Here is a 15,336-nt window from a genome sequence, read left to right on the forward strand (position 1 = left end):
TACATCATTATGCCCAATTGCTTCTTGATAAGACTTGAACCCGTTGAGGGTTTATTTTGCCAGTCTTATATCTCATGTACCTATCATGCTTCTTTTTTAAGTTAGAATACTTTTATTTATTAATTTGTTGGAAGACAACATATATCTGTAGGCAGGTGACACAATCAATGATGTAAGAGTACAAGGAGCTTTTCCCCATCCATGTTTTGTAGATAACTCTGTACCCTGGAACCTTTTCAGGAAAGAACTACAGCCCTGGAAAATTCTGCCTTATGACCTGATTTTCAGAAATGTATCTTGACTCTCTTGGTGAGAAATAGCCATAACTTGACTTTAAAATATCCCATAATAGTATATAGCTTTGTATTTCACTTTAAATACAAAGATTATTAGGCTTGAGAATTTTCTATTTGGCTTACAAAATAGGTGCATTCCATGCTTTTCCCTAATATACACATAAGAAGAGGACCTTCAATCTGACCCATTCCTCAGACACTGGGGATATGACACACTACATTCCTTTCATAAAGTAAATGTGGGTTTGTGGATAATCTTCAACTGCTAACACAGCAGGCATTGCTAGACTGTGAGTTCCTGAAGAGACTATAGACGACACCATGTCTGATTCCTCACTGTGTCATTCAGCACGTTCTGCACAGCACCTGGTGCCGAAGCCGTGACCAAGAGTAGTTTGCAAAGGATTGGAGGAAATCATGAACTACAAAGCTAATGGGTCTTCTCTGGGCGGCTGTTTCACTAAGTGATGATGGTTCGACAGATGACAAAGGATCAGAGTAGTCTCAAACCCATACTAGAGTTCTGGATGTTAGAGCCCTAAATAAAAAGGTAAAGGTAAGCCCTTTTATTTAGAGCCCTAAATAAAAAGATTAAGAGCTTCCTCTGAAGTTAGAGTTATTAGATGTCTAACTTCAGAGGTGAAGAAGAGACAGTGTGGGATGTGATGCAGGTCAGAGGAGTGGCAGTGGTCTTGGAAAGGCATAAAGGGGCTCATTCAATAAACTATACTTTATAGCCTGCCAGTGACCCTGCAGCACGTAATTCCCAGGGTCACAGCCAAATGCAGTGAAGTGGTTTGTCCTCTTACAAGCTTCAGGAACTGAAGAATTATCTGCAGAAGGACCCTGGTTGTTCCTTTGTCTGTAGTGACAGAATCCTCAAATGGTGAAGCATTGAGGAATCCTCCAAGGTTGTCCTTGGCTATTTTGTCACAAAGGTCAACAGTCTCAGATGCCGAAATAAAACTTGGACCTCACTTTTTCATCCCAAGAACCCCAGTGAGGGGCCCATAAGCTCCATCCCTAATGGTGCCCAACTCTGTAGAAGCATCAGCAGGATTCTACTCTATAACTTTAGGATCACAGATGGAGTTGGGGCAGTCCCGTGAAACAAGATTTACAACAAACCAAAAATAAGCAGTTGGGGAGTGGGAGTAGCTCAGTGGTTGAGTGTCTACTTCACATGTATGAGGTTCCTGGGTCAATCCCCAGTACCTCCTAAAAAAAAAAAAAGCAACCAGTTGCCAAAGGTTTCCCTGGCAATGGTCTTGAAATCCTTCTCTCAGCTGATACGAGGCTAAGGCTAACTGCATCCAAATAACAAGGGGAGCTTGCTAAAAATGCATCTTGCAAGATTCCACCCAGATCTACTTGAGCAGAGTCTCCAAGGGCAGGGCTGGGTCTTCTAGTTTAATAAGCTATCCAGATGCTTATAATTTGTAACCAGATTAAGGAACCACTGTTCTAAGACAAGTAAGGGGTACAGAAAAGGTAGTGGGAGAGATGGAATGAACAGAGGGATGGTGAAATTGAACAGTGCTGCTTTAGTCAAGGAAGTGCTAAAACACAGGTTTAATCACATCATCCTCTTTGCCCCAGACTGTGAGACTCTTACTAGCCAAGATAAGGCCTAATTTTATAGACTGTCATTCAGCCTTCCACAGTCAACCCCAACTTACCTTTCCAAACTCATCTCCCACTATTCTCTACTCTATACTTTCCCCCAATCCCAGATCCTGGAATGTGCCCACCTTTCTCATTATCTGCCGATTGAGAGCTTTCTCCTCCTTCAAGGAGCAATTTAAATCCTTCTCTTCCACTCAGCCTTACCTGAGGGCCTTGGTCGAGATTAATGGCCCCTACTGGTAACTCTGCTTAACATATAGATTTTATTCTGCCTTGTATAACAATTAATTGTATATGACCTGTCACCTCCCAAACACTGTAAATTTGAGGACATCTCTGTGTGATTTATTACTTCCATATATATTTATTGAGTGCCTACTAGACCTGGGGATATAGCAGGGAATACAGACAGAAATCCGTACATTCTAATATCCGGTAGAAACGAGCACGGTTCTCAAAGAAGCATTTGCTGAATTGCTTGCATGGCAGGCAGGGATTAGCGGAAGATGGGAAAAGCAGGCAGCCCAGAGGCAAGTGTGGTGGCAGTCAGGGGAAGACAGGAGAAACCGACCAGAAAGGGAGCTGGCCCTTCAGCCCCAAGAACCAGACAGTGCACACCTCAGGCCCCCACCCTTTGTTGGCCACCACTTCTGCCCTGCCTGGGCTCTCACTCTCAACTCTTGCTTCCCACCCTAGAAGTGAGGAAAGTCCAAGGCAGTCAAGAACTCAGCCCAGGAAGGGAGGCTCAGCCACCCTCCCTGGAGAGGCCACGTACCTGAGCTCCAGACAGCCCAGCTGCAGGGCCATGCCTTCACTGACCTTGCTGGCATAGCGTTGCATGTAGTCATTCCGGAGCTGGCGGGAGGAAGGCCAAGGTTCAGACTCCTGCTCTCTTTCCCTGTTACCCTGAGCAGAGGCCCCAGGAGATGGTGGGTACCTCAAGCACAGTCCTGCCTCACTGAGCACAAGCCACTCCACCAGGAACGTACAGAGCGGGCTGTGAGAGCAGAGCGGGAGGCTTGCCTCAACTCTGCCTCTGACGCCAGGGGGAGGGGGGGCAGAGGGGAATTGTGCCCCCACAGGCCCAGGCCTGCAGACTGTGGAAGTGCTCTGACATATTCTCTCACTGTTCCATGAAGTGGGAAGTTCAAGATCCACCCCACTCCCTACCCTCCATTTTGGAGATTCAGAAACTAAGATTTGAGAAGGAGTTCCTGCATCTGTCATAAAGTAGTGATGGTGGCTTTGTGTCCAGCAAACCAGGAAGGAGATCTGGGAGGAAGCCATGACCAGATAGAAAATAATAATGCCGGTTTGCGTTGACAGCATTTCGCTATGCAAGGTCCTTCCTTACACCTAGTAGGGGGAGGCAGCTGACTCAAAATGGCTTTAGGATCCCATTTTAAAGGTTTTAGGAATTCAGTCATCTGATTGCCATTATGCTGGTGGCTTAAAATTGGCCATGGTGGTAGTATTTACGCCATGGAAATTGGCAAATGCTAAAAAGCAGGGCTTTTTAAATTCAGAGAACTAGTTTACTCACACATCTCTGATTATATCATTTTGTCCTCACAACAACCCTATAAAGTCATTATTAGTATCCCGATTTTACAGAAGAGGAAACAGTTTCTTACAGGTAAATTAAGTTGCTGGGTATATCCAGTTAGTAAATGGTGGAGCTGGGCTAGAAACTAGATGTGTTTGACTGCAGAACCTGTATGTTAAGCCCTCCAGACTTCTCTTCGGACCTGATCTTCTTTCTTCACTAGCCAGGTCTCCTAGGTGGCAAATGGCCTCGGGAAAGTCCAGCAGGAGCTGTGAGCATATGGGACAGGGTCAGGCCAGTACTTAATTAGCTCAGAGGGAAGCAGGCTTGGAGCTGCTGACCATAGACCAGGAACTGTCCTCAAGAGAAGTTGCCTGAATGGATCCCTCCAAAATCTATGCTTTGTCTTTCCATCTCCCTAGGGTAACACTCGGCACTTAAGGTACAGTGGGATCCCTGAGTTCAGGAAGATAAGGTGCTTTTACCTGTTGGTAAAAATAAAGCAGCGTGGTCCTGTCTTCTTTCAGGCTCTCCATGAAGTCCTCTGGCAAGTAGCGGATTTGAAGGTCATACCTGAGATAGGAAATTCAGATGCTCCAGTTCACATAGGGAAGCTGGGATCTAAAGAAGGGAGTGGGACCTGCCAAGGGCAAAAGCAACCCCATCCCCTCCCTATGCTACCCCACCCAGCATGGAAGGGGCTGCCCAAGAGGTTCCCGGCCATCCTTCAAGATTTATTTCTTGTTTTCCTCCTCTGGGGTTGGGCAGAGGACCCCAGACGACCCTTTGATTGTCTCTTCACTATTGCACCAATAATATCTTGTCTGGGGATATTCCTAGCTCTCTGCTGCAAAGAGGATGTACCGTGAACCCCTGCACTGAATTAGGCCTTGACAAATACATGCATTAGATGCTTTGGGAGAACCAAGCCTAGAATGACACTCAAATTTTCTGGAGGAGTCTCAGAGTTTGAGAAGTGCTCTAAAGGAGGACCTCCCAGGGCCTTGCCACCCCACTCTTGCCTCTCCCCCCATTCCAGACCCGAGGAATCCTCTCCTACCTCCACTCGGCTTCCACATGTAGACATTCGTACTTGTCTTGTACCTCCCCCACTGTCATCTCTGGGTGCAACCAGTGGATCTCATCTGACTTCATGTGCTTCAGCCTCAGCCCATAGCACTCAGCCAGCTGGATGTTGGGCCCAATCCGCCCGCTCAGCAGGATGGAGGTGATGATCTCCTACAGAGGTCAAGAGAGGGACATGACTTAGGAGGGGTGCCCTGTAGAGGCTCCCATGGTCCTCATGCAGCCCCCAGGATTGTGATTCTCCAGGGTGTGTTTCTGCCTTAATATGTCAGTCATCTTTGATCTACTAGCCCTTGGTACAAGCTTAGTGCACAGTGGTCTTTATCTGATGAAGTACTGGCAGAATGAGACAGAGCTAGAGAAACTGAGATGAGTGAGCAAAAGTGAAGGAGAAAATGTAGGGAGGCTAAAGAGCACAGATTCCCTGGTAAGCCTCTGCATCTGCATTTCATTCCAATCAAAAATTACTGAGCATCCACCATATGCAAAGCATGTTCTGAAATGGTTTCCCATTTAGCCAGCATTACTGAGTGTCTGTGCAGTCACTGCTAGGTATTTCCTGAAGATTATCTCACTGAATCCACAAAATACAGCGAAGTAGGTGTTACTATACCCATTTGGCTAATGAGGAAATGATGCCCAGAGTGTTTTAGTGACTTATAGGCCACCCAGCTAGTGGAATTAAGCTGGGGTTTTGAACTCTGGGTCACTGGATTCTGACATTTTCTAATAGTCCAAGATGCTTTGTGGGATTGTGGGGTTGGGCAAGAGAGGACTTATATAAAGGGATTAAGAGGGAGTGTCCCCACACAAGAAGCATGGATGGCCACAGGAAATGGAGTGCTGGTGAGAAATTTCTTGCTGACCAGAGTTTAAAGAGGCCTCCTGCCCCATAGCCTGATGCCATAGCTTCCTGGTCTGGAGCCAGAGCTGGAATGTGCGGACGGCAGAGTGGGCAGCTGCCTGGAAATCTATCCACTGGTCCTGCCTAACTGAAATCAGCATATATGGTGCCAATTGAAATCAGGTTTCTCAAATGGTTCCATACATAACTGGTGAGTTGAGTCTACTACTGACAAAGCAGAGACTGCCCATGAATCCAAACTTAATCTCAGTTCCCTAGCTCTGTTGAATAGATTTACAGTATGCATGTGACCAACCCAACAACTTTCTAAAGCTTGAGTCATTCATGATAGACTGTTGTCTGATCAGGAAGCAGAGAGAAACTTCATTATTTAAATTTTTTAAATTGTGGTAACATATATATATATATATACACACACACATATATATATCACAAAATTTTCCATTTTAACCATTTTTAAGTGTACACTTTAGTAGTATTAATTACATTCATAATGTTGTGCTACCATCACTGTCACATATTACCAAGACTTTTTCATAACCTATTAAGAAATAACTCCTTGAGATTTTTGTGGACCCCAGAAAATCATGTTCTTAGGTTTACCTGTGGGTGTAAAACTATTGTAGGTGGGATCTTTTGATTAGATGACTTCAGTGGGACATGAGCCAGGGGGGTTCTTAACCCTTTTACTGGAGTCTTTTAAAAATGGGATGAATACAGAGATAGGCACAGAGAGAAACCCCCAGAAGCTGAGAGAGAAAGCCCTGGAAGTCAGAAGGTGAAATTAATGGGACACAGAATGTGAGATGAAGCCAGGAAGCCAGAAGCTGTGGGCAACAGAGCCTGGACAAGAAGGCAGAGACTGGCAGATGCCACCATGTGCCTTACCACATACTAGAGGAGTTCAAGAGGGCAAGAAACAAGCTGGTGTTTGGGGAGAGGGCAGTGCCTGATGAAACCTTGATTTGGACACTTTTCTCAGCCTTGAAACTATAAGCTTACAACCTAATAAATCCTCATTGTAAAAGCCAACTGTTTTTGTTTGATAAAATCTGCTGGAGGAAGCAGACGTGGCTTAACTGGGAAGTAGATGTGGCTCAACTGATAGAGCATCTGCCTACCATATGGAGGGTCCAGGGTTCAATACTCAGGGCCTCCTGACCCGTGTGGTTTGCTAGCCCATGCACAGGGCTGCCATGTGCAAGGAATGGCATGCCACGCAGGGGCACCCCCACGTAGGGGAGCCCCCTGCGCAAGGAGTGCGCCCTGTAAATAGAGTCGCCCTGAGTGAAAGAAAGTGCAGCCTGCCCAAGAATGGTGCCACACACACGGAGAACTGACGTAACAAGATGACGCAACAAAAAGAAACACAGATTCCCGGTGAAGCTGATAAGGAGAGAAGCGGTCACAGAAGATCACGCAGCAAATGGACACAGAAAGCAGACAACTGGGGGAGGGGTGGAAGAGGAGAGAAATAAATAAAAAAATAAATCTTTAAAAAAATATATCAAAGTAATATTTAAGTAATACTGGTTTGAAGGAACACTAAATTATTCATCTGCCTGGCATCCAAATGTCTTGATCTAATGCGGTCTCCCACCAGCTCTTTTCAACTCCATGGAATTGTGAAGCTAGAAGGTCCTAAGCTTGGAAAATCACTTCCCTCTTGTTCTGATGGGTGAAGAAAATACCCGTCAGAACAGGTAACAAGTACTCTGTATGATAGATGGAGAAACTGAGGCACAGAAGGCACATGTGAACAGGTGAAACAAACCAGTACATGAAGCAGGAACTGCAGCCCTGGGATGGGGAAGCAGGCTGTGATCAGTGACAGTTCTGCATTGAGAGGGATACAGGCAGGAGGAGGTCAAGGTGTAGACGATTCTGCCATTAGTGCCACCGACCCTCTGCACTCCTCTGTGCACGAGGTCCTCCTGTCACACTGTCCATATTCTCCTTGACACTCCTGGGCCCCAGCTGGAGTCCCCTCTTCTGGCCCACTTGGGACCTACCTGGATAATGTCAGTTCTCTATGCAGCTTAGTGCAGAAAATTTCAAACTTATACAAAGTAAATAGAAATGTATAGTGAACCTCTGTGAACACATCACTCACGTTCAACAGCTGTTAACATTCTGCCATTCTTGTTTCATCTGTATCACTCCCCACTCCCCAGCTGTCACTTAATTAGTATTCCCTTCCACAGTTCCTTTTTTAAGGCAAAATTTATATACAATAAAATGCACAAATCGTAACAGTACAATTCTGGCAAATGAATATGCTTTTGCAACCCACACACTGATTAAGATATAGAACTTTTCCATATTCCCAGAAAGTTCCTTCAGTAGCTCTTCTCAGTCAATCCTTACAACTCCCACCCCACTTTCAACTAGTTTTGACTGTTCTAGAACTTCCCATAACATGAATCATTTAGTATATACTCTTTTGTGCTTGACTTCTCTCAGCACAATGTCTGTGAAATTCATCCAAATTATTGTGAATATCAATAATATGTTCCTTGTTATTATAAACAAACCACATAATGTTTATTCATTCTCCTGTGGCTGGACACAGGGCTATTTTTAATTTTTAGCTATTGTGAATAAGGTTACTATGAACATCAATGTACAAATCTTTTTGTGGCTAAATGTTTTCATCTGTTTGGATAAATACTTAGGAGTGAACTTCGTGGGTGAAAGGTAGATGTATGCTTACTTTATAAGAAACTGCCAAGAATTTTCCATTTTATGTTTCTACTGTAATATATGAGACTTCCATTACACCACATGCTCACCAACAATTTGTGGTTGTCACTCTAAAATATTAGTCATCTTAGTATCTCATTGTACTTTTAATTTGCTTCTTCCTAATAAGTGATGATACTGAGAACATCTTCATGTGCTGACTGGCCATTCATATATCTTCTTTCGTGATATGTCCATTCAAATCTTTTTTGTCTTGTCTTTTTATTATTGAGTTGTAGTAGATATTTATATACTCTGGATAAAAGTACTGTGTATGACATGTTTCATGAATATTTTCTTCAGTCTGTGGCTTGCCTATTCATTCCCTTTCCAGTGTCTTTTGGAAAAGTCTAATTCATCTAATTTTTCTTTTTTGGTTAGTGCTTTTTGTGTCTTGCCGAAGAAATCTTTGCCTCCTCCCAAATCATGAAGATATTCTCCTGTTTTCTTTTATAAGCTTTATAGTTTTAGTTTCTACTTTTGGGTTTATAATAGAATTAGTTTTGTGTCTAGTATGAGGTAGGGGTCAAAATTCTTTTTTTCTCCTATAGAGCTACAGTTATGCTGTCACTGATTTTCCTTTCCCAGTTGAATTGTTTTGCTGCCTTTCTCAAAAGCAATTGGTATGATCAATTTAGGTCTATTTCTGGACTCTCTGTTCTATTGATCTTTGTCTATACTTATGCCTATATCACACTGTCGGGATTACCTTAGCTTTAGAGAAGATCCTGAAGTCAAATGCCCTAAGTCTTCCATGATTCCCCCTGCCCCTGACTGTTGGACTATTCTAGGTCTTTGCATTTCCATATAAATTTTGAATCAGCTTGTTACTTTCTACTAAAAAAATGTCTGCTAGATTGTGATTTGGTTTGTGCTAAATATATAGATCAATGGGGAATAATTGACATTTTAGCAGCATTGAATCTCCCAATCCTTGAACATGGTATATGTCTCCATTTATTTAGATCTTCTTTAATTTCTCTCAAGCAATGTTTTGTAGTTTTTCAGTGTACAGGTTTGACAGGGTTTTGTTAAAATTTTAGGTAGCTTTTTTGATGCGACTGTAAATTAATTTTTAAAATTAATTTTCTATTTTTGTGGTTACCCTGTCTTTGGGTCCCTTCTTTACAGGATTCCCCTTAATCTTCTTGCTGATTTCCTCTTTCTCAGGCCAGGAAGGCTGAGCCATTCTGTACCTGGAATATCTCCCAGGCTGGAAAGTGCTATGAGGCAAAAAGTCACAAACTTGCAAATCATCTTGCAATTCTTTTTTTCTTTTTTAGGAGATACTAGAGGTTGAACCCAGGACTTTATACATGGGAAGCAGGCACTAAACCACTTGAGCTACATTGCTCAAGTGGTTTTTTGTTTGTTTGTTTTGTTTTTAGGAGATACCAAGGAATGAACCCAGGACCACTTGAGCTACATCTGCTCCCCGAAATTCATTTTTTCAAGGGCAGATTTCCTTTCAGTTTCTGCATGCTATGGTCACCCTCCAGTGCTTTTATATTTTGGCTTTTATATTTGGCTTTTATATTTTGTCCAGATTTTATCATTGTTACCTGCAGGAGGATTAGTACAACCAAGCTACTCTGTCATGTTCAAAATCTCCATGCTATTTGTGTGAACAGGTCTGTGTTCTCTGCAAAAGGGAGAAAGCAAAGAGCTCCCTTCAAGTCACAGAGAGTCACAATGCAGCACAGCAATCACTAAAGTACAAGCCCTGCCTCAGACTTCAGCAGTGCTACTTCCATGGCTACTTAGCTGGATACCCTTGGACAATGTATTCAAGCTCTCTGGATTCAGTTACCTTGTACGTAACATGGACAACATGACTGTATCTATTTTGAATGGTTTTGTGAGGACTAAGTTAGATAAAATTCCTTAGCACAGAGCCTGACCCAAGAAGGTAATACTCAAAAAAATGTTAGCATTATTTTAACACAGCAATGTCTTGCACATTCTGGTGCTTTGTAAACTAGATCAGAAAAGGCAAAAAAGCAAAAGTCTGGTTTCCTCTTTTTCTTCTTTCCTCTTTTATCTTCTCTTTTCTTTGGCCTTCCCTCGGGGACAGTAGCATGGCCAAGGGCCAATGAGGTAGTGAGGCTGAGAAGAGGCCAGTGGTAGCAAAGCAGAGGAGGTTGTGGGCCGGGGTGGAGGGTAGGGCCAGAATGGCTGTCATGGTTAGTGGATTAGCTAGATACAGGGGGCCTGGGCAAAGAAGAGAGTATAGTGAGGGTAATGGGAGGCTGGTTTCTTATTGTCAGAGAAACTACTCAAAATATGGAGAGAGAAAACTCTGAGGCAAGGCATTAAAAGTGGAAGTGGTGGTGGGAGCTCATGCTTTTCAAGATAGAAAAAGAATATAGAGGAGCAGATGTAGCTCAGGGGTTGAGTGCCTGCTTCCCATGGACAAGGTCCTGAGTTCAATCTCTGGTACCTCCTAAAAATATAGATAGATAGATAGATAGATAGATAGATAGATAGATAGATAGATAGATAGGTAGGTAGGTAGGTAGGTAGCTAGATAGGTAGGTAGGTAGAGGGAGGGAGTGAGGGAGAGAGGGAGGAATTTATCTAGCTTTGTTTATTGAAATGACTTAGGACACCTGGTAGGAATTTGCACGTTTTGATTTGCCAATAACATTGTCTACTAAAGGAATCCAGGTGTCCTTGGAGAAATGGCTAATTTAAGGACAGGGCAAATAAAATTCAAGATGAACCTAGAATGTCTTTTGGTCCCAGAAAATAAGTAAGTGTTAAAAGAATGTTGTGGACGTACCACACTCAGCTAAGATGGAGTTGAAGAAGGACAACCACCACACCATGGAGCCTAGAGTGATTACAACTGAAAATGGGAGGATTGCATCCAGCATCCATGTGGAATCTGAGCCTCCTCTTGACATAGAGGTGCAATGGACACAACCAATCCAATGTCCACATAGAAGAGGTGGCATTGGATTGGGAAAAGTGGACATGGTGGACGATGGGTATGGGGAAAGGCAGGAAGAGATGAGAGGTGGAGGCATCTTTGGGACATGGAGCTGCCCTGGATGGTGCTTCAGAGGTAATCACCGGACATTGTAAATCCTCACAGGGCCCACTGGATGGAATGAAGGAGAGTATGGGCCATGATGTGGACCATTGACTATGAGGTGCAGAGGTACCCAAAGATGTACTTACCAAATCCAATGGATGTGTCATGATGATGGGAACGAGTGTTGTTGGGGGGGGGGAGAGGAGGGGTGGGGGGTGGGGCTGAATGGGACCTCACATATATATTTTTAATGTAATATTATTACAAAGTCAATTAAAAAAAAATAGTAATGTAAAAAAAAAAAAAAAAAGGACGTTGTGGACATATCACAAGGGCACAGGAGCAGTTTACTGGGATTCACATTGATCAAATGTTAGACAACCTAAGCATCTAAATATTTAAGTTGCATATATATAACCTGAGTAAAAATTTTAAAAGCCATAGAAGTGCACAACACAAATAGTGAACCCTAAAGCAAACTATAGACTATAGTTAATAAAATAATTATAATAATACTGTCTCATCATTTGTAACAAAGGTACCACACTAATGCAAAATGTTAATAATTAGGAAAACTATGGGGGGAGCATATTCAGGAACTCTGCATTCTCTATGTGATTTTTAAAAATTAAACCTCCAACTGTTCTAATGAAAAGATTTTTAAAAATACCTTGAAATTCATTATAGACCAAAATGTAAGAGCTAAAATAATGAACCTACAAAAGCCGCACTGTTCAAATATGGTAGCCACTAGTCACATGTGGCTACTGAGTACTTGAATGTGGCTGGGACAAACTGAGATGAGCTGTAAGTGTAAAATACACACCAGATTTCAAAGACTTAGCACAGAAAAGGAATGTAAAATACCTCATTAATAAATTATATATGTTGAAATGATAATATTATAGATATATTGCGTTAAATAAAATATATTATTCAAATAAGTTCACCTGTTTCTTTTCAGTTTTTTTTTTATTTGACCACTATGCTGGTTTGAGTCTCTTGTTGACCCCAGAAAATTATGTTCTTAAGCTGACCCATTCTTGTGCCTAAAAACCTATTATATGTGGGACCTTTGGGTTAGTTTCAATTAAGGGAACTTTTAGTTAGATCACTTTTGGTTAGATTACAGGGCGCAGGGTGGGTCCTAATCCGCTTTCTGAACTCCTTTATAAGCAGAGGACTAGAAAGTCACAGACACAGAGAAAAGCCTGCAGAAATGGAGAGAAAGAACCCAGGAGCTCAGAGAAGAGCCTGGGAGAAAGAAAAGCTGCAGACGGAGCAGCCCAAAGTAGAACTAGCAATGAGGCCTGGAGGGAAGGAGAGATGAGTGGCCCAGCACTGTGCCCTGCCATATGCTTGATCACCCACAGCTGAGCTCGGGGAGAAAGTGGGCCTGGAGGAGAAGGCAGAGAGCAGACCAGTAGATGTTGCCGTTGTGTATTGCCATGTGGCGGGAGCCCAGGATTGCCACAGCCAACCTTCAGTGAGACGAATCTCTGATGATGCCTTGATTTGAACTTTTTCACATCCTCAGAACTATAAGCTTTTAACCTGATAAATTCCCATTATTAAAGCCAACCCATTTCTGGTGTATTGTTCCCAGCAGCTTTTAGCAAACGAAAACAGCCACTAAAAATTTTTAAATGACTTATGGGGCTCATGTGCTCACATGATATTGAAAATTGCTGGTATTAAAGTAAATATATATTTTTTATATAAATATATAAACAAAATGATACGAATGGACTATAACCCACTGAATAAAATAGAATTCAAGACAGATACACAAATGAAAGAGAAGGGAATGTTTCTCCTTTCACTAGAATGCCAATTAATAAATGGAGAAGAAAGGCACCATTTGGCAATTAACTCTGGTGCTTGATTCAAGCAGGCTTTATGACCGGACGATGCAGCTGGAGGGTGCAGACTGACGATGATAGGATATTGACACAGTCTCCCTGTATCTCCCCACAAAGCATTCATCAAATGCAAAGGGAAACCTGGCAGACTCACACTTGACCAGGTTCTCAAAGTCAACATCACAGTGGGGTACAGGTCAGCATCGCCTGCCTCTTTGTGTGATGTACCTAGAAGGGCAGAGCATCATTTCTGAGATATTTCTGCCAAGAATTCATGGCCTGAGTCTGGTCAGGAGAGCCCAGGTGACGGGCCTCCCATACAATAAAAGGCCTGCATGCTTTTGGACTGTCAAGGGAAAACTGGGGGGTTCTCCCAGATCCGAAGAGACTCAAGAGATATAACAACTAAATGCCATGTGTGTTCCTGGGCCAGAGAGGGAAAAGTAGATGTTGTTAGGCTAGATGGTGATATTTAAATGGTGTCTAGGGGTTGGATGGTGGTGTTATATCCATGCTGATTTCCTGATTTAGAGGGTTGTATTATAGCTCTACAGGAAAGGGTGCTTGCTTGGGGAAAACAAACACTGGAATGTTTTGAGTGATAAATTGCTATTGCTGCAACTTTCTCTCAAATGGTTCAGAAAAAGAATAATGATGTGTGTGTATGTGTATGTATGAAGAGACCGAGCATTAAAAAAATATGGTAAATAAATTTGAACAATTGGGAAATCTAGGTGAAGGTGATAGGGGAGTTTTTGTACTGCTCTTTTAACTTTTCTGAAGTTTGAAATAATTTCAAAAGAGATAGAGACAGACAGACTCTGGTGAGGATGATTTCTGGCCATATGAGAAGTAAAGCCACTACATCAAGTGGGCAAAGCAGAAGTTTGTCAGGCCAATGAATTACATAATAAATCATTGTGAGACTCTTCATCCAACAGATTTTCATAGGAAGGTAAGTTTCAGCTTCTGGTGAGAAAGAACTTGGGTGTTTTCTGAGCATGGAATGTACTATGTGGGGAGGCTGCCTGGTGCTGGGCAGATTCTCACTAGACAAGCATCTGTGGGAAGAGGGAGCTTTGCCAAATGACACCTCCACCACCCCGACCATAACCACGGTTCCTGATGGAAGCACCAGTCCTTCAGGGGTCCCTGGAGAGCAATAAGGTTGATGACCACAAGTGATGTGAAAAAAGCACTAACTCCAGAGTCACACACGTGCCCCTGGCCCCTTGCAGTTCTTTGCGCTCGTTGAGTCAAGCTGCAGAACGGCTCCTTCGTTCAAGCAGGCAGCCACTACACATCACACGCCTAACTACAAAGACACAGGTGCGCTGAGGCACCCTCACAGGGTCCTCGCAGCAAGGAACTTAGATTCAGGAGGTGGGGAGGACAGAGGAGCAGAAATTCAGGGGAGCCCAGCGTGGGTGGGCAATCAGGTTGACGAGGTTCAAAGCGATCTCACTTGCACAGGCTTTGGTATCAAGCCCCGCCTTCCTCGTCCTTTGCTGCCCCTTCTCTAATATTCATACAACTTCTCAGGCAAATGGTGCAAGCGGTCATATCAGCACTCTACCCACAGCTCGTAGATCGTCACTGATGAGTCAGTATTTTTTTCTATTAATAAATCCCTTTTTAAAAACAATAATATAAAGTGTTTGCTCACTGAATTGCCCTATGTAACATGCAAAGAAAAAAAAAAAAGTTCGTTTTATCGATCGTGGCTTAGGTAAGCCCAGGATTCTTTTCTGCTACAGGAAAACCTTGACTTCCTGCCATATGAAGACATAACTGGCCCTGGAAAGCTGGCCCTCAGAAATGGACATGGCTCACAGCCTGGATATGAAACCGAGGCTTTCTTGCGAACTGTAGAATTTCGAAGGGTTTTCTTCCTGCTTGGCTACCACTGATTAACAGCTTTACCAGGGTAAAGACGCCAAACTGCCTTTGCTTGTTTGTCTTTCTCCTTATTCTCTAGCATTTCCTCTTACAGATCAGAAAAGAAGAAGACATGGGGCTGGATGATTTGTTCCCATCCCCAGGGTCATTTACTTTCAAAGTGCAAAAGGTCACTCCAGCAATAAATCACTCAATTCACGTTTCCCTCCTCTACCAGCACTTAGTCACATGTTCTAACTTCTTCAGTCATTGCTGTCACCTCATAATGTTCTTGGACCCACCTACTTTATAAAACCACTAACCGTTTTGATTTCCCTTGAACTGACAGTTAGTGTCTGGGTTTTTAGAAACAATACACAGTGGTTTCTTTAACATTC

At 43.0% G+C, this 15,336-nt stretch overlaps 1 protein-coding gene across 7 annotated transcripts in view; it reads right to left on the reverse strand.

Annotated features, from left to right (window-relative positions):
- PTK2B (protein tyrosine kinase 2 beta) overlaps positions 1 to 15,336 on the reverse strand; it is a 137,131-nt gene that overhangs the window by 43,182 nt on the left and 78,613 nt on the right. For 6 of the 7 annotated variants that reach the window (XM_058287809.1, XM_058287813.2, XM_058287811.2 and 3 more), the window contains exons 3-5: positions 4,529 to 4,707; positions 3,954 to 4,041; positions 2,698 to 2,777 (exon numbers count right to left, since the gene is read on the reverse strand). In XM_058287809.1, coding sequence (XP_058143792.1) covers positions 2,698 to 2,777; positions 3,954 to 4,041; positions 4,529 to 4,707 — 347 coding nt within the window. Of the gene's footprint in view, positions 1 to 2,697; positions 2,778 to 3,556; positions 3,738 to 3,953; positions 4,042 to 4,528; positions 4,708 to 15,336 lie in introns of those variants that run through there. The other variant, XM_058287815.2, reaches the window with a different exon arrangement.

Source organism: Dasypus novemcinctus, chromosome 25, assembly GCF_030445035.2.
Source record: "Dasypus novemcinctus isolate mDasNov1 chromosome 25, mDasNov1.1.hap2, whole genome shotgun sequence".
NCBI lineage: Eukaryota > Metazoa > Chordata > Mammalia > Cingulata > Dasypodidae > Dasypus > Dasypus novemcinctus.